Source organism: Littorina saxatilis, linkage group LG14, assembly GCF_037325665.1.
Source record: "Littorina saxatilis isolate snail1 linkage group LG14, US_GU_Lsax_2.0, whole genome shotgun sequence".
NCBI classification, from domain to species: Eukaryota; Metazoa; Mollusca; class Gastropoda; order Littorinimorpha; family Littorinidae; genus Littorina; species Littorina saxatilis.
The window spans coordinates 25,107,104-25,134,191 of NC_090258.1; the positions used below are offsets into that span (position 1 = coordinate 25,107,104).

Consider the following 27,088-nt stretch of genomic DNA (forward strand, 5'->3'; position numbering starts at 1 on the left):
TCGTATATCATTGAGATTTCCCAAAATGGAGCCACTGTAGGGAGATTTAAAAAACGAAACGTCGGGACGTTTCGTTTTGAAGTTGTGGTAAACGTCATCATTTCGGGGGTCTCTCGCTGGAAAGGTGAAGGTCAACTGAAACGGAACGTGGAACGTCAAAACGCAGTCACGTTTTCCACCCCAAAAAAACGAACAATATTTCGTCAACTTTTGTGAGTATTTTTGCACACTAACAGTTTTATTTGTTGGCCATTTTATGCATTGCTAGATTCATCAACCCTTTCACAGTCTTTCAGCGCTGAGAATGTGTTCATTGGAGGTAGACAACTGTTGTGAACTGAAATATTTTGAAGGGTGCTGATCCTGGTACATTTATCCAACTTCATGGTGAGAAAGCAAATGGCGAAGCAGAAGTAGGTCATCGCATCGAATTTTTATTCTGGCTTCGTATGTGATTTTGTATAAACAAAGTCTGTGTGATTTATTTGGACTGAAAATAATCAAAGTATGCCCGATTCTGGACCACCTCCTAGGTGTTTTTTTTCCATTCTGATCGAGGACAGACGTGATAATTTCACTTGAAGATTTATCGCCCTTCCTTCATTCCGAAACGAAACGTGAATACATCTAAATCTTGTCTGCGGCCTATGCCGTCTCGTTTCACGTTCCGTTTCGCGGGGTGACTCATTCACCAAACGAAACGAGCTGCAAAACGAAACGTGCTGTCTTTTAAATCTCCCTAGACTAACTACAGCCAAACCAAGCCGAACTAGTGCGGCGAACGTTCGGCGACGTCATCAAATCAGCGGATTCCCCTATTTTGGGGATGCACCTGCAAAGTACGCGGTTCGCCGATACAATCCTGCAAACCTTCGGCGCGTCATCGGCGAACTGACTTTTCATTGGATGAATATTTTTGTATCTTCATTTTTGAAGAGTGACAATACTGACGGCTAGAACGCTGTCAGCCGAACGCGAGTCTTCTCACGTGATATTGGTGTCTTGATCATGTGACCGGTGTCACCGATACATTTCGCCACTAGTTAGTACACCGAGCAAGCCACGGTGTAACATTCGCCGAACATGTTCGGCTTGGTTCGGCTGTAGTTAGTAGCGGGCTTTAACCAGACGAACCTTTGGTTCGCCGAACTAAGGTTCGGGCGAACCTGCGATCCAGGGTTCGTGTCTTCACTGGACGAACTAGTTCGGACGGTTCGGCGAACTCAAGATCGGGAAACTCACACCCATCACTGACCTTTGGACATGTCGATGGACTGCAGACCCTCGATGTCCGGCACAGCGGTCAGTATCAAGTCGCTGGGGGGAAATTCAAAACTGGACAATCTCCTGTTTTTTTTCTCTATCATTTGCAAGATCCGGCGGCCACTGAAAGGCCTGGACACCCGTCTCTTGTACACGCGAGAACAGGGTTGGGTGTCGATGTCCCCCTCCCCTCCAGCCGCACTGTCTCCTTCGTCATCTTTTGTTGCTGATGATGAAACTAGGTTGTTGTGTGCATCTGGCGCAACTTGGTTGTTGTGTGCAGCTGGCGCAACTTGGTTGTTTTGTGCAGCTGGCGCAACTTGGTTGTTGCTGGATATGGATGCCCTCTTGACCGTTTCAGCCATAGTTAGTTTGTCTTTGGACTACAACGCACAGACACGAAGACACAAATTCGTGGAACCAAAAGCCTGTACACGCTGATTAGTTGGCTTGAAATGACGCATTGAAATGACACGTTTTAACCAGATGACAACATCGCAAGTCTGACGATATTTCTTCGAAGTTGGGTTCCTGGCACCATTTCGTGCTTTGTGTTCTTTTTCGTGCAAATAATATTTCCACAGCCAGTCTGTGGTTGCTGTAGAAATGGCTCATAGTGTGAAAACTCCACGTTGTGCTGATCTCATCACACATTAATTTTTGTCTCGTGTAGATCAAAGCTGTCCTGGAAGTCTTAAACGTCACAACCAAAGAGTGCGTCATCATGTTGGGAAGTACGTCATGGTGTGCGGTGTTCCAAATTTAACTGAACAGAATCAAAATCAATAATGGTGGGTAATTGGAACGGTAATTATTAATGTAAATGTAACGTTTTGTTTTGTCAATTATAAACGTTCCAATTACCTACCATTCTTTTTTTTCTGATCCTGAATTTGGGAACGTTGGGAGTCTATCTGTTTTCATATTTTTTTTTATCTGAACAGGCTTGCAACATAAGTCTTGGCTTGCCTTATGAAATGGGTTTCTCTTTCGTCTGGTGTTCTCAGAACGTAACCAAAACCATGTCGAAAAGTTACACACACACACACACACACACACACACACACACACACACACACACACGTGTGCGCACACACGCACACACACAAACACACAGGCAATTACGCACATCTCCTTTATATTTCAGCAAGACTGTCATTCAAAATATTGACATTTAAATACCATGATCGCATGCATGTACACAATTCAGAACGAAGGCAAACGCCCAACACGTGGAACATTCCTGTACAAAGGTAACATATTTTGTGAATGAGCTTCGGGGTGTCATTTCACATTTACAATAGTTTCAAATCTGCTATCTGGCAACAAAGAAACAAAAACTGTCGTAAAAAAAAAAAATCCAAAACCTAATAGTGTCCAACTGCACTGGTGACCTCTTGCAGGCTCCGCAGCCTATAGTGTCGAACTGCACAGGTGACCTCTTGCAGGCTCCGCAGCCTATAGTGTCGAACTGCACTGGTGACCTCTTGCAGGCTCCGCAGCCTATAGTGTCGAACTGCACTGGTGACCTCTTGCAGGCTCCGCAGCCTATAGTGTCGAACTGCACTGGTGACCTCTTGCAGGCTCCGCAGCCTTTAAGTTTAAATTAAGACCTGAATTTCTCAGATGTTTGTAGTCTTAAAATGACGGTTCCACTGTACAAGCACCCCGCAGTCTTTAAGTTTTATGATCTGAATTTCTCAGATATTTGAGGTCTTGAAAGGGGGGGGCTTCACTGCACAAGCTCCACGCAGACTCCGTGCAACGTATTCTATGTCTCCTCTTCCTCCCCTTCCTCAACTTCCGATACGGCGATACTAACAATGTCGGCGTCTTGAAGAGCCCAGGTTTGAATCGTGCCCTGTGCCAAAACGGCGAAAAAGATGGCACCGACGAAGTTTAGGGCGGCTACCACAGAGAACGCGTTCAGCCATTCCTCCCTTGTCCCCTGCAGAGAAAACGTGAAGCGATATCAAAACATTTAATGAGATACGACATCGACTAAAGTAAGCAAACCAAGACGTCACTTTTTGACCCTGACTTCCAAAGTGAAAAGTCTGACGTCAAAGGCGAAACAAAGTTCGACCAGACGTCACAATTCAAACAGCTGCGTCACGATATAATTCAGTCACCTCTTATGTGTGTGTATGTCTTGGGAAAAAGACAGTGTTTAGAGTAAGAAGATGATGGTCCTACAGGCCATAGTTTGTGTGCATATTAAGGATAAAAAACGCTCGCGCTGGACCCGAGTACTCTTCAGACTGGCTCGCTCCCCCAGTATGAAAGTTTTTGTCTTGTGCACGTTTAAGACCAAGTGATTGCTCTGTGTGAATTACAGGCATTCCCTTTGCTATATAAATTCATTGCATGCGAGCCGAGGATGTGCGTGGTGACTGGCCTTTCTCTTTTTATTTGATCACAGTGAAAATGCACACACACATTCACACACACACTCTCTCCCTCTCTCTCTCTCTCTCTTTCTTACACTTACACACACACACACACACACACACACACACACACACACACACACACACACACACACACACACACGAGTACAGACTCATGCACGCACGCACACACACACACACACACAAACACACAAACAGTAACACATGTGCACAAAATGAACACACACACACACCGCGCGAGAGAAAAAGACTACACGGAGGCATGAAGTCATGATGCATTAATTGACGTCAAAGACTTTCGACCGTGACGTAATCTTTTTATGACGCTATATTTCTCGTCACTGTGTGACGCGTTCGGCTGTTCTATCAGCTCAATGGCTGGCTGTTGCTCCGAGAATTCCTCCCACCGCCAAGTCGTTTTTGTGGTTTATTTCGCATTTAGGTCCCAGGTAACATTATGAAGTTTTAATACGATCAATCGGACCTATTATCAAGTTAGTGTATCAACTTTTGAACGAACTGCGCCCAGTAGTTTCCCAGCAATAAGCTGTTAAGTCGAGACAGACACACAATTAAAGTCTGCTGAGCCCTAGTACAGGGTGACACAAAAAAAAACAGATCCCACCAAAAGTTTAATATTTTCTGAAATAATCAGCCGATTCTTTTATTTTTTCAGGTGAGCCAAGCTGAAATGATGTTCTAACAGCCCACCAAGTTTGAGCTTCAAGATGTCATGGACAACGGAGCATAAGACATTTATAGTCGAGGCCTATTTTCGGTCGAATTCTATCCACGCTGCTCAACTGGAATTCAAAAGACAGTTTGGACGTAGAGACTTTCCTGTTAAATCAGTTATCTATGGATGGAGGGATAAGTTCAGAGACCATGGGACTGTCAATAACCTCAATAGTAAAAACCCTAACAGGGGATCCCACTCTGGTCGACCTAAATCAGCAAGGACACCGAGGAATATTGATTCAGTCAGAGAGTCTGTTGTGCGCAGCCCGAGCAAATCTGTTCGCCGGCGAAAATAGGCCTCGACTATAAATGTCTTATGCTCCGTTGTCCATGACATCTTGAAGCTCAAACTTGGTGGGCTGTTAGAACATCATTTCAGCTTGGCTCACCTGAAAAAATAAAAGAATCGGCTGATTATTTCAGAAAATATTAAACTTTTGGTGGGATCTGTTTTTTTTGTGTCACCCTGTACTAGCGTATTCGGGGACTAGATATCTATAGCTCCATAAGCATTCAAGAAATGTGGAGAATTTCTTTCATTCTGACTAAAACTCAACCCCACTGTGACCTTTAAATTTTAACCGGTTTCAATCAGACAATTTGGTCATATCTGGTAAGACATCAAACCATGAATGTTAGATAAGCTTACAGTGGGGGTTTGATAGGCCACGACAAAGGGAGCCAGAATGCCGGTGATGTCAATAACAGATAAGCTTACAGTGGGGGTTTGATAGGCCACGATAAAGGGAGCCAGGATGCCGGTGATGTCAATAACAGATAAGCTTACAGTGGGGGTTTGATAGGCCACGATAAAGGGAGCCAGGATGCCGGTGATGTCAATAACAGATAAGCTTACAGTGGGGGTTTGATAGGCCACGATAAAGGGAGCCAGAATGCCGGTGATGTCAATAACAGATAAGCTTACAGTGGGGGTTTGATAGGCCACGACAAAGGGAGCCAGAATGCCGGTGATGTCAATAACAGATAAGCTTACAGTGGGGGTTTGATAGGCCACGATAAAGGGAGCCAGGATGCCGGTGATGTCAATAACAGATAAGCTTACAGTGGGGGTTTGATAGGCCACGATAAAGGGAGCCAGAATGCCGGTGATGTCAATAACAGATAAGCTTACAGTGGGGGTTTGATAGGTCACGACAAAGGGAGCCAGAATGCCGATGATGTCAATAACAGATAAGCTTACAGTGGGGGTTTGATAGGCCACGATAAAGGGAGCCAGGATGCCGGTGATGTCAATAACAGATAAGCTTACAGTGGGGGTTTGATAGGCCACGATAAAGGGAGCCAGAATGCCGGGTATGGTTGCCACGGTGTTGGAAATGCCGAACATGGTACCAGCATAGGCTGGGGCGATGTCACCGTGGTTGATGAAGTAGCCAGAGAAGCGAAAACCACACAGCCCCACCGCGAAGATCATCAGGAGCACCGCTTCTGTCCGCTGCGTACAGTCCATTAGTCCCATCCCAATCATAAAGCAGCCTGGTCCTATTGTACCTGAGATACACACACACTGAGTTTACTGTGGTCTGAATGCACACATGTAAAAGGACAGGCGTCACGGATACAGCTCTATGATCAATCGCGTTGATGTAAAACGACTTGTGATTGGTCACATTGATCCAGGGCATAGCAGCTTCAACGCGTGACAAGGCAGCGTCAACCGTGAGATGAGGTCGGCCTACACTTACCAAAGGCAGTCATGATTTTACGAGTAGCCCCAACAGAAAAGATGTTCCGAGAGATGAGGTCGGCCTACACTTACCAAAGGCAGTCATGATTTTACGAGTAGCCCCAACAGAAAAGATGTTCCGAGAGATGAGGTCAGCCTACACTTACCCAAGGCAGTCATGATTTTACGAGTAGCCCCAACAGAAAAGATGTTCCGAGAGATGAGGTCAGCATACACTTACCTAAGGCAGTCATGATTTTACGAGTAGCCCCAACAGAAAAGATGTTCCGAGAGATGAGGTCAGCCTACACTTACCTAAGGCAGCCATGATTTTACGAGTAGCCCCAACAGAGAAGATGTTCCGAGAGATGAGGTCAGCTTACACTTACCCAAGGCAGTCATGATTTTACGAGTAGCCCCAACAGAAAAGATGTTCCGAGAGATGAGGTCAGCATACACTTACCTAAGGCAGTCATGATTTTACGAGTAGTCCCAACAGAGAAGATGTTCCGAGAGATGAGGTCAGCATACACTTACCTAAGGCAGTCATGATTTTACGAGTAGTCCCAACAGAGAAGATGTTCCGAGAGATGAGGTCAGCCTACACTTACCCAAGGCAGTCATGATTTTACGAGTAGTCCCAACAGAGAAGATGTTCCGAGAGATGAGGTCAGCCTACACTTACCAAAGGCAGTCATGATTTTTACGAGTAGCCCCAACAGAGAAGATGTTCCGAGAGATGAGGTCAGCCTACACTTACCTAAGGCAGCCATGACTTTACGAGTAGCCCCAACAGAGAAGATGTTCCGAGAGATGAGGTCAGCCTACACTTACCTAAGGCAGCCATGATTTTACGAGTAGCCCCAACAGAGAAGATGTTCCGAGAGATGAGGTCAGCCTACACTTACCCAAGGCAGTCATGATTTTACGAGTAGCCCCAACAGAAAAGATGTTCCGAGAGATGAGGTCAGCCTACACTTACCGAAGGCAGTCATGATTTTACGAGTAGCCCCAACAGACAGGATGTTCCGTGAGATGAGAAAGTCGGCCTACACTTACCCAAGGCAGTCATGATTTTACGAGTAGCCCCGACAGAGAAGGTGTCCCGTGAGATGAGAAAGTCCGCCAGGATGCAGGCCAGCGTGATACACAACCAGAACGCCAGGTAAGGTACCATCGAATACACGCCGTTCTGACAACACAACATTTCACATTCACAAAGAGAGAGAGTTGGGGTGATAGACAGATTCAGATTCAGATTCAAAACTTTATTACGAAGGGATGAAGGTTTTAGGCGATGCCCAATTTTCCAACTTGTCCCTTTTAAACATACATAACATTATAAATTACATATATATTCATACAATACGTTATAAAAAGCCAAAAGAATAACGAATTAACTCTGAATTTGTAATCGGGTTAAAACTAACAACAAGTCGAGTAAGGCGAAAATACAATATTTAGTCAAGTAGCTGTCGAACTCACAGAATGAAACGCAATGCCATTTTACTCGTAGCATCGTCAGGCCACCGCTCATGGCAAAGGCAGTGAAATTTACAAGAAGAGCGGGGTAGTAGTTGCGCTAAGAAGGATAGCACGCTTTTCTGTACCTCTCTTTGTTTTAACTTTCTGAGCGTGTTTTTAATCCAAACATATCATATCTATATGTTTTTGGAATCAGGAACCGACAAGGAATAAGATGAAAGTGTTTTTAAATTGATTTGGACAATTTAATTTTGATAATAATTTTTATATATTTAATTTTCAGAGCTTGTTTTTAATCCGAATATAACATATTTATATGTTTTTGGAATCAGCAAATGATGGAAAATAAGATAAACGTAAATGTGGATCGTTTTATAAATTTTTATTTTTTTTTACAATTTTCAGATTTTTAATGACCAAAGTCATTAATTAATTTTTAAGCCACCACGCTGAAATGCAATACCAAAGTCCGGGCTTCGTCGAAGATTACTTGACCAAAATTTCAACCAATTTGGTTGAAAAATGAGGGCGTGACAGTGCCGCCTCAACTTTCACGAAAAGCCGGATATGACGTCATCAAAGACATTTATCCAAAAAATGAAAAAAACGTTCGGGGATTTCATACCCAGGAACTCTCATGTCAAATTTCATAAAGATCGGTCCAGTAGTTTAGTCTGAATCGCTCTACACACACACACACACGCACACACGCACATACACCACGACCCTCGTTTCGATTCCCCCTCGATGTTAAAATATTTAGTCAAAACTTGACTAAATATAAAAACAACAGTTATAATAACGAGGTTCATGCAATAGGCTATTAATAGAGATATTGAGAGAGAGGAGAGCGAGAGTGAGAAAAGACGACAGACACACAGACGGATATGAGAAAAGCAAACGGTCATCCGACTCACCTTTGTCACAAGTTATACCGAGAGAAAGATGAAAAAATTGTCAAAACAAAGCTGAGAATATTCTTATTGCAGGGATGGCTAAATCGTCCGCCCGGTTGTCAGGGGCGAGTAAAAACTCCCACAGGCTAGTAGAAACCGCCTGGCAACTCGCCACGAGAATTTTACTCCGGAGTAAACATTTCGTACGAAAATGTTACTCCCTTTACGAAGAAAGCACTCCCCCATTACACGAGAAAATTACTCCCCACGACAGGTGAGTTCCGAGTAAACATTTCGTACACAAATGTTACTCCCCTGACGAATAAAAAACCAATAAATTACTTCACCCTAACACGAGCAATTTAACTTCCCATGCCAGGTGTACGAAATTTATACTCCCTTGTTCCCTGTTAGTCTTGGTGGTGGAAGGGGTGGAGGGAGGATAGCGCGACATTCGTTTGCGCGAGATCACATATTGGTATTATCCCTTCGCCCGCATCCCATTTTCGCCTACGAGATTTTTACTGGAAATAAAAAATATGGGGAGTCAAAATTTCGTGGAGGGAGTAATTTTTTCGTGCCTTGGGGAGTTCTTTTCTCGTACAATAGGTGTACTCGGAGTAAGAATTTCGTACGAAATTTTTACTTCGGAGTAAATTTTTCGTGGAGTAAAAATTTCGTGTTACACCGGCTGGCCCAAACAAATTCTGGTCAAACGCAACACTTTTGGTTGTAATATCGAGTTTTAAAGCAATATAAACACTGCAGATCAACTGTGCTATGTACCGGGCCAGTAACATTTCTGCCGGGCTAGGGACTTTCGCCATCCCTGTTATTGCATGTGTAAGATACATGTAGGTGGGTATATCTGTGTCGGCAGCATGTAGGCCCCGTAATTCTGATCCTACTTTCACAAAATGGTTCCATTCACCATAATCATATCATACAACAACTTACCGCCTTGATGTCAAACTTGAGCACTTCCTTCATGTAGGTGGGTATCTGTGTCAGCAACATGTAAGCCCCGTAGTTCCCACACATGTGAGCCACCATGATAGCCCACATACCACGTGACGTGAACATAGCTTTCCATGGTGTTGCCTTCCTCTGAAACAAACATCAATATACGTTTTCCGAAAATAATAATAATTATTTAATAAATAACTCTTTTCGGATTATCAGCGGCCTGGTAGAGTAAGAGCACATTTACCTCGGACAAGCTTTTCACAACATCCGGAGCATGTCCCACGCTTTCGATCGGCTTTAGCCTGTGATTGGGACGAACAACTAACTATAATCAATCAATCAATCAATCCATAGGACGCTTATATCGCGCATATTCCGTGGGTACAGTTCTAGGCGCTCTGCAATGATGCCGTGTGAGATGAAATTTTATACGGCCAGTAGATTGCAGCCATTTCGGCGCATATTTACCTTTCACGGCATATTATTCCAAGTCACACGCGTATAGGTAGACAATTATTAACTGTGCCTAAGTAATTTTGCCAGGAAAGACCCTTTTGTCAATCGTGGGATCTTTAACGTGCACACCCCAATGTAGTGTACACGGGGGGTGTTCGGACACCGAAGAGTGTCTGCACACAAAGTTGACTCTGAGAAATAAATTTCCGCCGAACGTGGGTTTGAACTCACGCTGACAAATCCAGCGCGCTACCAACTGAGCTATGTCCCCGCCCCAAAGACATCTACGACATCAATGTGTATCCTATGCAGCGTGTGCTATTTGACATGAAACCATTGTCTTTCGAAGCGTGGAACATACTCAGAATGTTCTGGAAAACTTGTCCGAGGTAAAAGGGCTCTTACTCTTCCAGATCGCTGAAAATCCTGACAGAGTTATTTTCCGAAATCGTCTATTTCAGAGCTCCCCACCAAGTTTACATTACAAGTCTCAGGGCTATGAAACGTTGATACACGCATGCAGGAAGAAACACAAGGGGTAGCGCCGTACTGTATGGCAGCTCGCTTTCCCCAATGACAATCAGCCCGATTTGAATGAGGGTAACCTCACAGTACGATATCATGTCAATACCAATACCAATACCAATACCAATACAAATAGTTAGACAGTATTCATCTTACGATGCTCGTCGATCGGCTCCCTATGGAGAATTGGATGTACTGTTTTTCAATGTCTGAGATGAAGCGGTTCTGCTCCGGAGTGTCTGCAGCGAAGATGATCCAAAGCACACACCACAAAAAACCGACGGCGCCTGAAATAAAACAAGAATAAAAGAATTACAAAAAAAGAATATCAAATGCTTTGTTTGACTCCCCTTTGTCATGTCATGCCAGATGGCCAAACACTGCTCATTCTTAAGACTATTCTGGTCACTCAGGGGAGTCAAAACAAGTCGCGTAAGGCGAAAATACAACATTTAGTCAAGTAGCTGTCGAACTCACAGAATGAAACTGAACGCAATGCAACGCAGCAAGACCGTATACTCGCAGCATCGTCAGTCCACCGCGCACGGCAAAGGCAGTGAAATTGACAAGAAGAGCGGGGTAGAACTTGCGCTGAGAAGGATAGCACGCTTTTCTGTACCTCTCTTTGTTTTAACTTTCTGAGCGTGTTTTTAATCTAAACATATCATATCTATATGTTTTGGGAATCAGGAACCGACAAGGAATAAGATGAAAGTGTTTTTAAATTGATTTCAAAAATTTTATTTTGATAATAATTTTTATATATTTAATTTTCAGACCTTGTTTTTAATCCAAATATAACATATTTATATGTTTTTGAAATCAGCAAATGATGGAGAATAAGATGAACGTAAATGTAGATCGTTTTAGAAAAAAAATTTTTTTTTTACAATTTTCAGATTTTTAATGACCAAAGTCATTAATTAATTTTTAAGCCACCAAGCTGAAATGCAATACCAAAGTCCGGCCTTCGTCGAAGATTGCTTGGCCAAAATTTCAATCAATTTGATTGAAAAATGAGGGCGTGACAGTGCCGCCTCAACTTTTACAAAAAGCCGGATATGACGTCATCAAAGGTATTTATCAAAAAAAAGAAAAAAATGTTCGGGGATATCAATCCCAAGAACTCTCATGTAAAATTTCATAAAGATCGGTCCAGTAGTTTGGTCTGAATCGCTCTACACGCACACACACACACGCACGCACGCACACACGCACACACATACACCACGACCCTCGTTTCGATTCCCCCTCGATGTTAAAACATTTAGTCAAAACTTGACTAAATGTAAAAACAAAAACGTATACATCAATGCATACAACTCGACTTAAAAATGGGCATACACGTACACAATCTTACATACACACATTCCCAATACACATGTCTACGCATATATATATGTTACAACACGAGTGGTTTTTTATATGGCTTGTATTTCAGTCAAGACCCAGCGGATGAATATCATAGGGATCCACGAGCCTCTGGCGAGTTGTGTTTTCTTTTGTTTAGCCATGTGAGCAATGCTCTTCATCAATCCACTGAAACATGTTCGGTGCAGGGTCAAGGGTAGGCAGAAGTATAGTTCCTCGGCCAAACCGGAATCGGTACTATGATATATTTTTTTGAGCCCATTATGTATTTATTGAAGCCGAAAAATACAACATAATTATATACCCATAGTGGCATTACAGAGACAAAGAAGCAGCTCATGGGATATATATATATATATACATGTACATCCCCCTTCGTGAGTACACACAAACACAAGACCCAGTGCGCACGGAAAAGATCCTGAAATCCATGTGAGAGTTCGGAGGGTTATAGGAACACGAAAATACCCAGCGTGCTTCCCCCGGAAATGACGAAGTAGAAACGGTCATACACGTAAAATCCCACTCGTGCAAAATCTACGAGTGTACGTTGGAGTTTCAGCCCATGAACGCAGAACAAGAAGAAGAAGAAGTTGGCAGTGTATGTTTCTCAAGGAAAACTGAAGAACATGCATCTCTATCACTATTAGTGGCTTTATAAACTTGCTGAAAGCTGACAAATGAAGAAGCAGAAGAAGAAGAAGAAGAAGAAGAAGAAGAAGAAGAAGAAGAAGAAGAAGAAGAAGAAGAAGAAGAAGAAGAAGAAGAAGAAGAAGAACAACAACAACAACAACAGCAACAACAACAACAACAACAACAACAACAACAACAACAACAACAACAGCAACAACAACAACAACAACCAGAAGACGTCATCTCACCCGGGACGTAGAAGGCTGATGGCCAGCCCCCATCAAAGCCGTACGCACACAGATAGCCAGCGATCGGGAAAATAATAGCGTTACCGAACTGCCCTCCTGCCAGACACAATAAACAATATATTGTATTGCCCAAGATTGTGAATTTGCGGTTAAGAAACATTCACACAAATAATGCTACCGCGCAGCAGTTACCGATCACTTGGCAAAAGGATGGGTTTTTTAAAGCTTGGTTAGGCACACACACACAAAAAAAAAGGTGTGGTTAAGGTAACATAGCCAAACAAAATAGGGTAGGAAGGTAGGCAATCACTTTTTTTTTTTTTTTTTTACTTTTTATTCTAATGTGTACAAATTAAACCTACTTGACAGGGAAATAAGTGTGCGACTCGAGCGCTTTCGCTTTCATTGCGTTTTCTGCACTTTTTTTTATTTTCTTTAAAAAAAAATTTAATTTTTTTTATAATTTTTTTTTACAAATGTAATAAAAAAAGTTATAGGGTCGGCCCCTAAAAATAGGGTAGGTCGGGTAACCGTAACCACACCTATTTTTTTTTAGGCCTTAAATGTCGTTGAACAGGCCAAGAAAGAGCACTCTGTGTGATGGTTAGTGTAGAATACTTCCACTTAGTTACTTCCCTTGTTTGTGTACGTGATGAACGGCAAATAGGGGGCCGCGTCATAGATGGCGCTCCCGTCTTTCCGCCAGGCGGAGCTACTTAACTGCTTTTGATTTCCAGCACCCGAGCGAGGCAGTGCAATGAAGCGCATTTCCCCACTTTGATTAAATTGTAAATCATACTTGTGGTGTGCTTTCCAGCAAACCATGCCGTGTGCGCCTGGAATAAGGTACAGTGGATTCCTTAGATTCTTCAGATTCGTCAAATTCGCTGGACCCCCCCCCCCCCCCCCCCCCCCTGAAACGCTCAGATGATCATTTCTGCGATTTGGGGCGTTGTTGACTGACGCTTCTGATTGCACAAACACAGGGTGAAAGTTGGACCAAAGTGTTAACAAACTTAACTGTGCGCACTGACTCAGGGTAAAAGTTGGACCAAAATGTTAACAAACTTAACTGTGCGCACTGACTCAGGGTAAAAGTTGGACCAAAATGTTAACAAACTTAACTGTGCGCACTGACTCAGGGTAAAAGTTGGACCAAAATGTTAACAAACTTAACTGTGCGCACTGACTCAGGGTAAAAGTTGGACCAAAATGTTAACGAACTTAACTGTGCGTACTGACTCAGGGTAAAAGTTGGACTAAAATGTCAACGAACTTAACTGTGCTCACTGACTCAGGGTGAAAGTTGGACTAAAATGTTAACGAACTTAACTGTGCGCACTGACTCAGGGTAAAAGTTGGACCAAAATGTTAACGAACTTTACTGTGCTGACTGACTGAGGGAAAAAGTTGGACCAAAATGTTAACAAACTTTACTGTGCGCACTGACTCAGGGTAAAAGTTAAACCAAAATGTTAACAAACTTAACTTTGCTCACTGACTGAGGGTAAAATTTGGACCAAAATGTTAACAAACTTTACTGTGCTGACTGACTCCAGAATTGTTAAAAGTCAGAGGAAGTATTAGTGACCAGCACATTGTAAAACAGATTAAAACAAATCGAAAATAGTCTTGGGATGTGTAATACAATTATTTTGACTGTGACTGTTTTAGCAGAAATGGCCACATTATTAAGTATCCCTATGACGGGCGCAGTGGCCAAGTGAATAAGACGCCGGCCTCCCAAGCGGAAGGTCGTGGGTTCGAATCCCGGCCGCGCCTGGCGGGTTAAGGGTGGAGATTTTTCCTATTTCCCAGGTCAACTTGTGTGAAGGCCTGTTAGGGCCTTATCCCCCTTCGTGTGAACACGCAAGCACAAGACCAAGTGCGCATGAAAAAGATCCTGAAATCCATGTCAGAGTTCGGTGGGTTATAGAAACACAAACATATTCAGCATGCTTCCCCCTAAAGGCGGCGTATCGCTGCCTAAATGGCGGGGTAAAAACGGTCATACACGTCAAAACCCACTCGTGCAAAAAAGAACAAGAGCGTACGTTGGAGTTTCAGTCCATGAACGCAGAAGGAGAAGAAGAAGTATTCCTTTAACTTACCTGCGTATGAAAATCCGATGAGACGACTTCTCTCGTGAGGTGGGGCCCATCTCGCCCATAGGGCTTGACACGCTGGGTACATCACGCTCTGAATGTAACAGTGTCACACGACATCATTAGATATACTGAGCACGCTGGGTACATCACGCTCTGAATGTAACAGTGTCACACGACATCATTAGATATACTGAGCACGCTGGGTACATCACGCTCTGAATGTGACAGGGACACATGACATTAATATATACTGAGCACAATAAATATTGTACATGTAGCACTGTTTATGCCTTGTTCTGTGTGCGTGTGGGGATGGGGTAGAGGGAAGAGGTTGGGGGGAAATGGATGATGGGAGTGTGTGTGTGTGCGTGTGTGTGTGTGTGTGTGTGTGTGTGTCTGTGTCTGTGTCTGTTTGTGTCTCTGTGTGTCTCTGTCTGTGTGTGTCTGTGCGGTATTAAAACTGCAAAATGCACACCATTAAGCGCACGTGCGTCCGTAAATGCGTTTGTGCATGTGTTCACCGACCTGCCCGACGCCGATGAAAACCCTGACGGTCACGAAGAGGTAGGGGTTAGCACGTGCACACACGGGCGACAGCAGGCTGAGAATGGCGACAGGGAGCATGCCACCAGTGATGACTCGCGTGGCTCCAAACTGCTCGCTCACCTGGCCCCCGAACACTTGCAGTAAAATGTAGCCCCAGAAAAACGCGCCCAGAATCAGCCCTTGTGTTTTTTTGTCCCAGTGAAAGTTGCCTTGCTGGTGAAACAAGTTAAGATAAATGCTGATACGACTCCCCTTCGTCATGTCCCATGCCAGTGGGACCCTCCAGTGAAAGTCGCCTTTCTGATGAAACAAAGGAAAGCAAATACGACTCCCCTTCGTCATGTTCCTTGTCAGTGAGACCCCCCAGTGAAAGTCGCCTTTCTGATGAAACAAAGGAAAGCAAATACGACTCCCCTTCGTCATGTTCCATGTCAGTGAGACCCCCCAGTGAAAGTCGCCTTACTGATGAAACAAAGGAAAGCAAATACGACTCCCCTTCGTCATGTTCCATGTCAGTGAGACCCCCCAGTGAAAGTCGCCTTTCTGATGAAACAAAGGAAAGCAAATACGACTCCCCTTCGTCATGTTCCATGTCAGTGAGACCCCCCAGTGAAAGTCGCCTTACTGATGAAACAAAGAAAAGCAAATACGACTCCCCTTCGTCATGTTTCATTTTAGTGGACTCCCTTTATAGACAACCCACACCCCACACACCCCCCCTCCTCCTTTGACCCCCCCCCCCCCCCCCATAGAAGACTCCCTCCTTTTTAAGACACCCCATCACCCGATAGAAGATTCCCCCCCTTTTAAGAACCACCCCCCCCCCCTCCTTCGCCCGATAGAACTATTGGAAGACTCGCTCTTTTTGAAGACCCCATTCCCACCCCTACCCCGATAGAAGATTCCCTCCCTTTTAAGGCACCCTCAAACCGAAAGAAGATTTCCCCACATGAAAGACACACAAAAGGAAGACAAATGAAAAAGTAACCTTTTTTTTCAAGAAAGACACTCACCAGGTAATCACGTGTCTCCATGGCCGGACACTGGTCAACGACAGGAGTGACCAGACCAGACTGGTTCATGACCAGACTGTCCAGAAAGTCGTTGTCAACCATGGAGACAATGGCGATACTCAGGTTGACCCGCTGAGCGAACATCATCACGAAGCCGAAAAAACAGAGGATGGAGAGCAGGAATCGTTGAGACGTCCACCACGGTACTGACAGTCAAGAGGAATTGGTGTTGAGAGAGAGAGAGAGAGAGAGAGAGAGAGAGAGAGAGAGAGAGAGAGAGAGAGAGAGAGAGAGAGGGAGAGAGAGAGAGAGAGGGAGAGAGAGAGAGAAAGAGAGGGAGAGAGGGAGAGAGAGAGAGAGGGAGAGAAAGAGAAAGAGAAGGAGAGAGAGAGAGAGAGGGAGAGAGAGAGAGAGAGAAAGAGAGAGAGAGAGAGAAAGAGAGGGAGAGAGAGGGAGAGAGAGAGAGAGAGGGAGAGAGAGAGGGAGAGAGAGGGAGGGAGAGACAATGACAAATTCTTTATTTACGAGGGTAGTGGCATAAGCAAACAGGTGCTTTTTTACATCCAGCCCTCGCCCATGGGAGGGTTTAATCTAATGATAATACGTTTTTAAAATAAGTTCAAATATCAATTAAAGAAGTAATAAAAACAAACAACAAACAAGCAAACGATTAACAGACTAAACAAACAAACAAAATATGCAGACAAACGAACATGACATATTATTGTCAAAGGTATAATGGAAACTGTTTCAAAATTCAAGCAACAAAAAACGTGTGAAACTTCGAGGGAAGAAAAAATCCGTGAAACTGAGGAGTCAATGAAACAACTACGTTGCAAGTAATAGCAATGTAGCATCGTTACATAAGTCATGTTATGAAATTAATTAGATACATGTATCTCCTGAAACGTGTAAAAGGTACAAATAAGGCATCAACAATATAAACATGTCCAGGCTAAGTGAGAACGAAATGTGCCTTGTATAAGGAAGGAGAAATATCTGTCTTGAAAAGTCTTGGCATTGACAGAATGTTTGAGACCGCTTGGAAGTGAATTCGAAAGATTAGTCCCCGAAAAGAGTAGGCTGGACTTAAAAAGATCTATACGAGGCCGAGGAGCATACATTTTGTGTTGAGTCTCTTAAATTGTGGGAAGTGAATTGAGAAGAAAGAGGTGCAGGCGCTCTTCCAATTATGAGTTTATGCATCAAAACGCCTTTATTGTACATGAGTCTTGATTTAGGAGGAAGAATGTTTAAAAGTTTATAGTCTTCGTTGGAAACCGAGACTTGTAATAAAATAACTTTGATTGCTCTTTTATGTATACTAAATAAAGGTTTCAGAGTTTTTGCACTTGCACAATCCCATAATGTTGACGCATAATCAATGATCGATTGAATGTGAGCGTTAAAAAAAAGTTGCCTGCCATGCCTGTTCAAGAAGTGTTTTATTCTGGACAACAAGTAAAGCCTCTTGGAGAGTATTTTACAAACTCCTGTAACGTGATCAGTCCACGATAAATCGTTATCAAGAATAACACCTAGAAATTTGTGTTTATTAACCTCTTCAACAATGTGGTTATCAATCGTTAAAGGTGGAAGTTTAGATTTTAAGTTTTGGCGTTTTTGTCTGGTGGTAATAAGCATGCTTTTTGTTTTGTCTGGATTAAGAGCCATGTGGTTTAATTCGGTCCACGCTAAAAGCTCGCGAGAGAGAGAGAGAGAGATAGAAGGAGAGAGAGAGAGAGAGGGGGGGGGAGAGTGAGAGAGAGGGAGAGAGAGGGAGAGTGAGAGAAAGGGAGGATTTGACTTTCTTCTCGTATGTAAAAGTTGCAAAAATAAATCGTAAGGTCACCGCCAGCCTGTGATATCGTATATCACTAAGATTTCCCAAAATGGAGCTTTACAAACTCACATCGTTGACCTTTGTATCGGTATCGTATATCATTCGGATTTCCCAAAATAGAGCTTTAGAAACTCGCATCACTAAGATTTTCCAAAATGGAGCTTTAGAAACTCACATCACTAAGATTTCCCAAAATAGAGATTAGATACTCACATCACTAAGATTTCCCAAAATAGAGATTTAGAAACTCACATCACTAAGATTTCCCAAAATAGAGATTTAGAAACTCACATCACTAAGATTTCCCAAAATAGAGCTTTAGAAACTCGCATCACTAAGATTTTCCAAAATGGAGCTTTAGAAACTCACATCACTGACCTTTGGACATGTCGATGGACTTCAGACGCGCGATGCGGTCCGGCACAGCGGTCAGTATCAAGTCGCTGTGAGGAAAGTCAAAACTGGACACACTCCTGTTTCTCTGTATCGCTTGCGAGATCCGGTGGCCGCTGAAAGGCCTGGACAGTCGTCTCTTGTACACACGAGAACAGGGTTGGGTGTCGATGTCCCCCTCCCCTCCAGCCGCGCTGTCTCCTTCGTCATCTTTTGTTGCTGATGATGGAACTAGGTTGTTGTGTGCATCTGGCGCAACTTGGTTGTTGTGTGCATCTGGCGCAACTTGGTTGTTTTGTGCAGCTGGCGCAACTAAGTTGTTGTGTGCACCTGGCGCAAGGTTGTTGAATATGGATGTCCTCTTGATCGTTTCAGTCATAGTGAGTGTGCTCTTTGGACTACAACACTGACAGTGACACACAAACACAAAACTCGTGGTACCTAAAGCCCGTAGACTCTGATTGGTCGGCTTAAAATGACGCATTGAAATGACACGTTTTAACCTGATGACGATATTTCTTCGAAATGGGTTCCGGTCTGGTTCTGTGGCACCATTTCGTACTTTGCCTTTGTGTTATTTTTTGTGCAAATTCATGTCGGATGACGCGAAATTTCTACAACCAGTCTGTGTCTCGTGTAGATCAAAGCTGTGCTGGAATTCTTAACTTCACAACCAAAGAGAGCGTCATCATGTTAAGAAGTACGTCACGGTGTGCGGTGTTCCAAATGTGTCCGAACGGGCTTGGAACATATAGTCTTGGCTTGCCTTGTAATAAAATGGGTTGCCCTTTATTTTATCTTTGATTCTTTCATTTCACATTAATTTGTGTCACAGGAGCTTGTATCCAACCGCCGGTCGATCATTATTTACTCCTGCATGCTTATTATTTACTGCTGCATGCTTACCCTTTTTACTACTATTCACTAGTGAATAGTAGTAGTAAGGAGACTGTAGGGAATAAAGAGTAAATAATGATCGACCGGCGATTGGATACAAGCTCCTGTGATTTGTGTGTGTTTGTGTGTGTTCTCCCAGGAAGAATTTCTGAGAATAATAACTTCAGGTTGTCACACAGTGACACACAGACACACACAGACACAGACACAGACACAGACACACACAGACACACACACAAACACAAACACAGACACACACACACACAGACACACACACACACACACACACACACACACCACACACTTTGACTGAGGCAAGCTAAGAATGAAAACTGCGTTCTCTTTTCATTGCAGAAAAAACTATCAGTCAAAAACAATTCATATTCACAATCACAACAATAAATATGAATATTGATACGGATTAGGCTCATCAACATCATCACAAATCACAAAGCTCACACTGCAAAGATCGATATGCAAACATTAAAAACAATAAACTAATTTATGTCAACTTCGTCACAAAATAAACTTTAAAACAAAAAACTCTGACATAGCCAATTTTCTGTATGAATGACTCGAGCTCAATCAGATAACAACAAATAAAATAAAACCATTACCCAGAGACCGTATAGTGTACTCGGCAGTCTGCAAGACCAAAGAGCCACCTTTGCACTTCGACCTTAAAAAGTCTTAAAGACGCCACCATCATAACCATGTGCGTCTTCCTCGATTCTTAGGACTGTAAAATACATAAAAGTATCCAAATCCGATACGTTCTACTCCACAAGAACACCTCTTGGCTTGGATGGAAAATCACAACTGAAGCAAATCGATGAGCACCAGTTATGCTAGATCATTAATGTTATGTGTTGTAAGTTCCTTTTCTAATAATGCGTAAATGTTCACGCTAAACAATCAAAGTTGTAAACACTCTGAACAAGCACACAGGTACATTTTATTAAAATGAATAAATAAGAAATGTTTATGAGCTAGTTTCATAATTTTGCAAATAGCTCTTACATATGTATTTGTTTTGCGTATTTACACACACACGCACGCGCACAGACACACACATCACGAAACAGAAGCAGAAAGGTAAGTAAAAGCACATCTGGTGATAACACACATGTATCACACACTTCTAAAACCTATCGCAGTTCTATGCCAAAAGCTCAAGGACCTCATTATTATGGTACACAATTGAAGTAAATATAAACCATGTTCGACGATGTTCGAAAAAAAAACTCTGTCAGGTTTGAATGGGTTGTGAAAGAGTGAATGTCCTTGCTTTTGAGTCAAACTTTCCCACGTGGCATCAAAGCCCAGTCACTAGCGAGGAGTGTGTCTACAACACGTGGACAAGGAGCACGTGTGGAAAGCTTGCCTCACTAAAAGCAAGAGTATTCACTCTTTCACAGCCTAAACAAACTCGACCGAGATATTTCCGGAGTCCGACTATTGAATATACGATGTTCGGAAATGAATCTATCAGGGTTTTTATAAGGCTGTTGGAGAGTTGTTTTGCTCCAACGTGAGGCAAGTTGTCAAGGCGTCCATCCACAAGGTGAAATCACTGAATGACGATTTGCAAAGCAGCACTGGCAAGTTGTGGATTTTTCTGGTCATTTCTGTGGTTCACTTTAAATGCACAGTCCTTCCCATGTTATAAAAAAAATTTAAAAAAATTAAAAAAAAGTGTTTTCTATTACAGATCTGTCCAAAATTTGACATGGAGTAAGACGTTCATCCCTCCACTTGGACACGTACCAAAAACCGACAGCCTGGCTCATTTCTGTGCAGAGTCATATTTTTTTTTTTATGAATTCAATTCGTAACGGGCAATAGTGTCAGTCGGCGAAACAATTCATCACAAATTCCCAATCTTCACAAAAAGCAGCCATGATGTTGATGTGTGGTATGTGTCCACGTGGAGGGATCGTCTCTTCCCATGTAAAAGCCTGGACAGGTCTGAGATAGTGAGCAGAATCTTTTACACGGCAAGGACTGTGCCTTTAAACTTTTTCTTATGGTTAGGGCAAGATGAAGCGGAAACTAATTAAACATATTTTGCTACCCACCTTTTTGTTTGTTTATTTGGTGTTTAACGTCGTTTTCAACCACGAAGGTTATATCGCGACGGGGAAAGGGGGGAGAGGGGATAGAGCCCCTTGTCAATTGTTTCTTGTTCACAAAAGCACTAATCAAAAATTTGCTCCAGGGGCTTGCAACGTAGTACAATATATGACCTTACTGGGAGAATGCAAGTTTCCAGTACAAAGGACTTAACATTTCTTACATACTGCTTGACTAAAATCTTTACAAACATTGACTATATTCTATACAAGAAACACTTAACAAGGGTAAAAGGAGAAACAGAATCCGTTAGTCGCCTCTTACGACATGCTGGGGAGCATCCAGTAAATTCTTCCCCCTAACCCGCGGCGGGTTACCCACCTTTTGATTTATTCCCAGTTTAAGTAGAAAAATATACTTTGCATGACTGATGAAACTAAAACAGGGACGCCATTCCATTTAAAATATATCTATGCACTGAATATCATGCAAAACCCACTCATATTCGGGTAGAAAAAAGGCTATTAAGAAACGACAGCATAATGCTGTTGTTCTTGGTTGGTTTTTTTTTTTTTTTAGGAAACATATGCAGCGTTTATTTAACACTAAAAACATTCATACTACCACTCTACAAATACGTGACGGAAACGCAGATCAATATAAAGAGTGAAAACTGAGAGTACATCAAAAGATTGAGTATCAATTTAGTCTCCAAAAGCATGTAAAAACTTTGCTTATTTAAAGCAAGGTAATGCAAACTAAAACAAACTCTTTCTACCAAAAACACACACAAAAGAGACTCATATCCAACGTTGTTCTATTTAAATAAGCACCAAGCTTAAAGTTCATATTTTGTGTAAAAACAGAATAAATATGGCAACATCTCACCATACATTTTGGCAGACAAATGAATAACAAAACAAGTCGCGTAAGGCGAAATTACTACATTTAGTCAAGCTGTGGAACTCACAGAATGAAACTGAACGTAGTCCGCCGCTAGTGCAAAAGGCAGTGAAAGTGACGAGCCTGTTTGGCGCGGTAGCGGTTGCGCTGTGCTTCATAGCACGCTTTACTGTACCTCTCTTCGTTTTAACTTTCTGAGCGTGTTTTTAATCCAAACATATCATATCTATATGTTTTTTGAATCAGGAACCGACAAAGAATAAGATGAAATAGTTTTTAAAACGATTTCGGAAATTTAATTTTAATCATAATTTTTATATTTTTAATTTTCAGAGCTTGTTTTTAATCCGAATATAACATATTTATATGTTTTTGGAATCAGAAAATGATGAAGAATATAATGAAAGTAATTTTGGATCGTTTTATAAAAAAATAATTTTAATTACAATTTTCAGATTTTTAATGACCAAAGTCATTAATTAATTTGTTAGCCTCCATGCTGAAATGCAATACCGAAGTCCGGCCTTCGTCGAAGATTGCTTGGCCAAAATGTCAATCAATTTGATTGAAAATTGAGGGTGTGACAGTGCCGCCTCAACTTTTACAAAAAGCCGGATATGACGTCATAAAAGACATTTATCGAAAAAATGAAAAATACGTCTGGGGATATCATACCCAGGAACTCTCATGTCAAATTTCATAAAGATCGGTCCAGTAGTTTACTCTGAATCGCTCTACACACACACACGCACACACACACACGCGCACACACACACACACACACACACACACACACACACACACACACACACACACACACACACACACACACACACACACACACACACACACACATACACCTCGACCCTCGTCTCGATTCCCCCTTTATGTTAAAACTTGACTAAATGTAAAAAGCAGTTCAAAGCACACTTGAATTTTAAAAACTATTCACCAAACATAATTAAACTATACAAGTTTAAGTAGAAGAATCACGAATCAAAATTCACAAACTGATACATACAAATTAAAGATTTAAGTAACCAGCAAAAAGTGTAAAAACATGATGATGATGATATCTGTTGCTTTTTGGGTCCAGCGGACCATATAGGCCAAATCAGGACCCCAGTGTATATACAAATGAATTAAATATTAAATAAGCATATCATATAAGTTTGTAATAAATAACCACACCAGAACACACTCAAAAACAGCACACAAAATATCAGTGATCGGGTTTCAAAGCACAAGCTTCAGCGCTTGTTGAAACGTAACTGTATACTGAAGAAGAAGGAGAAGAAGAAGAAGAATGCATGCTGAAACCTTGCTCGGCGTCTATATTTTGCTCTTGTACTTAAATCTCACTTCATTTGTAAATATTTCGTAAACGCACTGTCTCGCACTTTGTGATATTCTTCCGTCTCTAACATGCCCATGACAAACAAAAAAAATTTAAACTCTCTCTCTCTCTCTCTCTCTCTCTCTCTCTCTCTCTCTCTCTCTCTCTCTCTCTCTCTCTCTCTCTCTCTCTCGCACACAAGCAAACAAGCAAATAAACAGCTTTCATATGCTGTCGTGAGTTTGCTGTTCTCGCTACCCCTGTCCCTTTCATGATCGATCTATCTTTCGGCATCTCTCATTTCCATTTACCCTGATGTTGAGTTTCCGGGGCTCGGTACATCTTTGTGCTTAAGTGTTGTGCTCTCTGTCTCTGTGTCTGTGACTCTGTCTTGTCTGTGTCTCTGACTCTGACTCTGTGTCTGTGTCGCTGTCTGTGTCTGTGTCTGTGTCTCTGACTCTGTCTGTGTCTCTGACTCTGTCTGTGTCTCTGACTCTGTCTGTGTCTCTGACTCTGTCTGTGTCGGCTCTGACTCTGACTCTGTCTGTGTCTCTGACTTTGTCTGTGTCTCTGACTCTGTCTGTGACTCTGTCTGTGTCTGCGTCTCTGACTCTGTCTGTGACTCTGACTCTGTCTCTGTCTGTGTCTGTGTCTCTGAGCTACTCTTATCCGCACACAATCTGTTCATGTCTCTTTCTGAATGTATGTATAAGTATTTATTAGTCCTAACCCCCGTACATGTGTTCACAACCTTTTTACACATTCCTTCCTAACCGTCAAAGTGGGTTCCTCACATCACACAGCGGATACTGCGTTTGTAGTACACTTGCACTACAACGGCACTGCGCGCAGTGCCTTTCTAGTGCACTTGCACTACAACCGCACTGAGTGCAGTACTCGCTCCGGCATGGACGAATTTTACACTAAAAAAAGGCACAAAATTTGACCTATTTCGTCGCCTATAGAGGACGGAAAGAATGCCATTTTCAAGATTATGACATTCTTTCCGTCAAAAAAAGTGGGTCCGAGATATTTCTGGAGTGACATTTTGGGGTCATTTCCCGCTGTTTGCATCATGTAAAAAAAGTGGGTTTATCAAAATGAACCCACTTTTTTTCGTAAACCCATTTGTGTCGAGTGTTTACAACAAAAAGAACCCATTTGTCACTATTGGACTACACACACACACACACACACACACACAGACACACACAGACACACACACACACACACACACACACACACACCGGCACACACACACACACACACACTTCATAAATAAATAACACTTCTTCGTTCGAGGGCTACAATTTTGAACCTCCATTCACACTCCAAACGGTTGGACTCTAACGCGTATTCCAGGCGTTTCTTTGGCTACTTAAACAGTCATACTTCATCTTCAGGGAATATTTTTTGTTTAAATACAACTACCGCAAACATTTATACTACACTGCATTTACACCGGCGGATGTTCCGTTGGCTCATTACGCAGCCACAGCCTTACTCCATCTTCGGTAGAAGAAAAAAACATAACTATTCCAAAGCTTTATACTACACTGCATTAACACCACCGTACGTTCCGTTGCCTCCTTACGCAGCCACAGTTATACTTCATCTCCGGGAGAGCAAACAACAACAAAACTATCCCAAAGCATTAAACTACACTGCATAAACACCACCAAAACTATCCCAAAGCATTAAAAAACTACTCTGCCCAAACACCACCAGACATGGTACCATACGCAGCCACAGCCATACTGCATCTTCGGGAGAAAAACAACAACATAACTACCCCAAAACGTTATACTACACTGCATTAACACCAGCGGATGTTCCGTTGTCTCCTTACCCATCCACATGCATACTCCGTCCTCGGGAGAAAAAAAACACCAGCCCATAACTACACTGGATTGACACCAGCGGAGGCTCCGTTAACTCCGCGAAGCATCTTCTGCTCTGCTTCCTCCTCTCTAGTCTCCTCCTCCTCCTCCTCCTCCGTCACCGCGGGAATCTCGTGCAGTCCGAAGCCCACAGCCGTCTCGTCCTCCTCCCCTGGAGACATGGTGTCATCCGGCTCCTCGTCGGCCCAAGGCTGGACCTCGCCTTGACCGAAGATGGCGTAGAACACGGCCCCGAAGAAATAGATGGCAGCCGCCACGTAGAAAGCCACTTGCCACTCTTCGCGCGTACCCTGCAGTGAAGAAAAGGAACAGGCTTATTCTCCACATATTTCAACAGCAATTAGATGACAGAAATAGATGGCAGCCGCCACGTAGAAAGCCACTTGCCACTCTTCGCGCGTACCCTGCAGTGAAGAAAAGGAACAGACTTATTCTCCACAGCTGTGAACCAGTGGAAACCATGTTACGAAGGTAATATTTTTTATTTAACTGAGACATTTCTACAATACAAATTAAATTCGTTCTTTCTTTATTTGGTGTTTAACGTCGTTTTCAACCGTTCAAGGTTATATCGCGACGGGTTAAATTCGTTCATTAAGGTTATTCTCAACATATTTCAACACCACATACATATTCAAACAAGAAAATCTAACGAATAAAGGCCAGATGTATTGTACGTCAAAATGTCAACGCCCATGGTACGTCAAATACTTATTCACGATATTTATTGGAAAAGTGATTGTTTTTTTTAAAGACCAAAAAAAAGAGGGTTAGGCCCCCCAAAAAAATAGGTGTGGTTAAGGTAACATAGCCCCCAAAAAATAGGGTAGAATCACTTTTTTTGTTTTTTACTTTTTTTTTCTAATGTGTACAAATTAAACCCACTTGACAGGGAAATAAGTGTGCGACTCGAGCGCTGTCGCTTTCATTGCGTTTTCTGCACTCGTTTTTTTTTTTTGTGTTTTTTTTTTTGACAAATGTAAAAAGAAGTTATAGGGTCGGCCCCTAAAAATAGGGTAGGTCGGGTTACCGTAACCACACCTATTTATTTTTAGGCCTTATTCTCCAGAGCAGCGAACCAGTGGAAACCATGTTACGAAGGTGATATTTCTTTATTTAACTGAGACATTTCTACAATACATTCATAAATTCGTTCATAAAGGTTATTCTCCACATAATTATTTCAACAGCATATACATATCCAAAGAAAAAAATAAACAAATAAAAGCCAGAGGTATTGTACGTCAAAATGTCAATGTCCATATGGTAGGTCAAACACATTTGCACGATATTTCGTGGAAAAGTTATCAAACATTTTGTCTAAAGGGTTATACGTTATAATCATTTAAAGGACTGAACATGCATGTCACAAAATGGCACACAGCTATAACCCGAC

General features: G+C 42.4%; 4 protein-coding genes across 5 annotated transcripts in view; all 4 read right to left on the minus strand.

The window, feature by feature from the left end:
* LOC138947399 (sialin-like) overlaps positions 1-1,937 on the minus strand; it is an 18,297-nt gene extending 16,360 nt beyond the window's left edge. Inside the window, exon 1 of the mRNA XM_070318855.1 lies at positions 1,256-1,937. Within this exon, the coding sequence (XP_070174956.1) occupies positions 1,256-1,628 (373 nt within the window). The 5' untranslated portion in view covers positions 1,629-1,937. The remainder of the gene's footprint in view (positions 1-1,255) is intronic.
* A 447-nt stretch (positions 1,938-2,384) lies between these two features.
* On the minus strand, positions 2,385-19,011 carry LOC138947400 (sialin-like). The gene is made up of 9 exons (XM_070318856.1): positions 18,568-19,011; positions 16,347-16,552; positions 15,313-15,546; positions 14,791-14,878; positions 12,680-12,775; positions 10,584-10,714; positions 9,438-9,587; positions 7,159-7,291; positions 2,385-3,211 (listed from the first exon to the last, which is right to left on the minus strand). The coding sequence occupies exons 1-9, from the start codon at positions 18,959-18,961 to the stop codon at positions 3,081-3,083; spliced, it is 1,563 nt and encodes a 520-aa protein (XP_070174957.1). The 5' UTR covers positions 18,962-19,011; the 3' UTR covers positions 2,385-3,080.
* On the minus strand, positions 4,887-5,956 carry LOC138947401 (uncharacterized). The gene has a single exon (XM_070318857.1). It carries the CDS (start codon positions 5,899-5,901, stop codon positions 5,017-5,019), a length of 885 nt encoding a protein of 294 aa, XP_070174958.1. The 5' UTR covers positions 5,902-5,956; the 3' UTR covers positions 4,887-5,016.
* Positions 19,012-19,799: 788 nt separating the features above from the next.
* Positions 19,800-27,088, minus strand: part of LOC138947413 (sialin-like) — a 54,675-nt gene continuing 47,386 nt past the window's right edge. For both annotated transcript variants that reach the window (XM_070318875.1, XM_070318876.1), the window contains one exon: positions 19,800-25,982. In XM_070318875.1, coding sequence (XP_070174976.1) covers positions 25,692-25,982 — 291 coding nt within the window. In that variant the 3' untranslated portion in view covers positions 19,800-25,691. The remainder of the gene's footprint in view (positions 25,983-27,088) is intronic.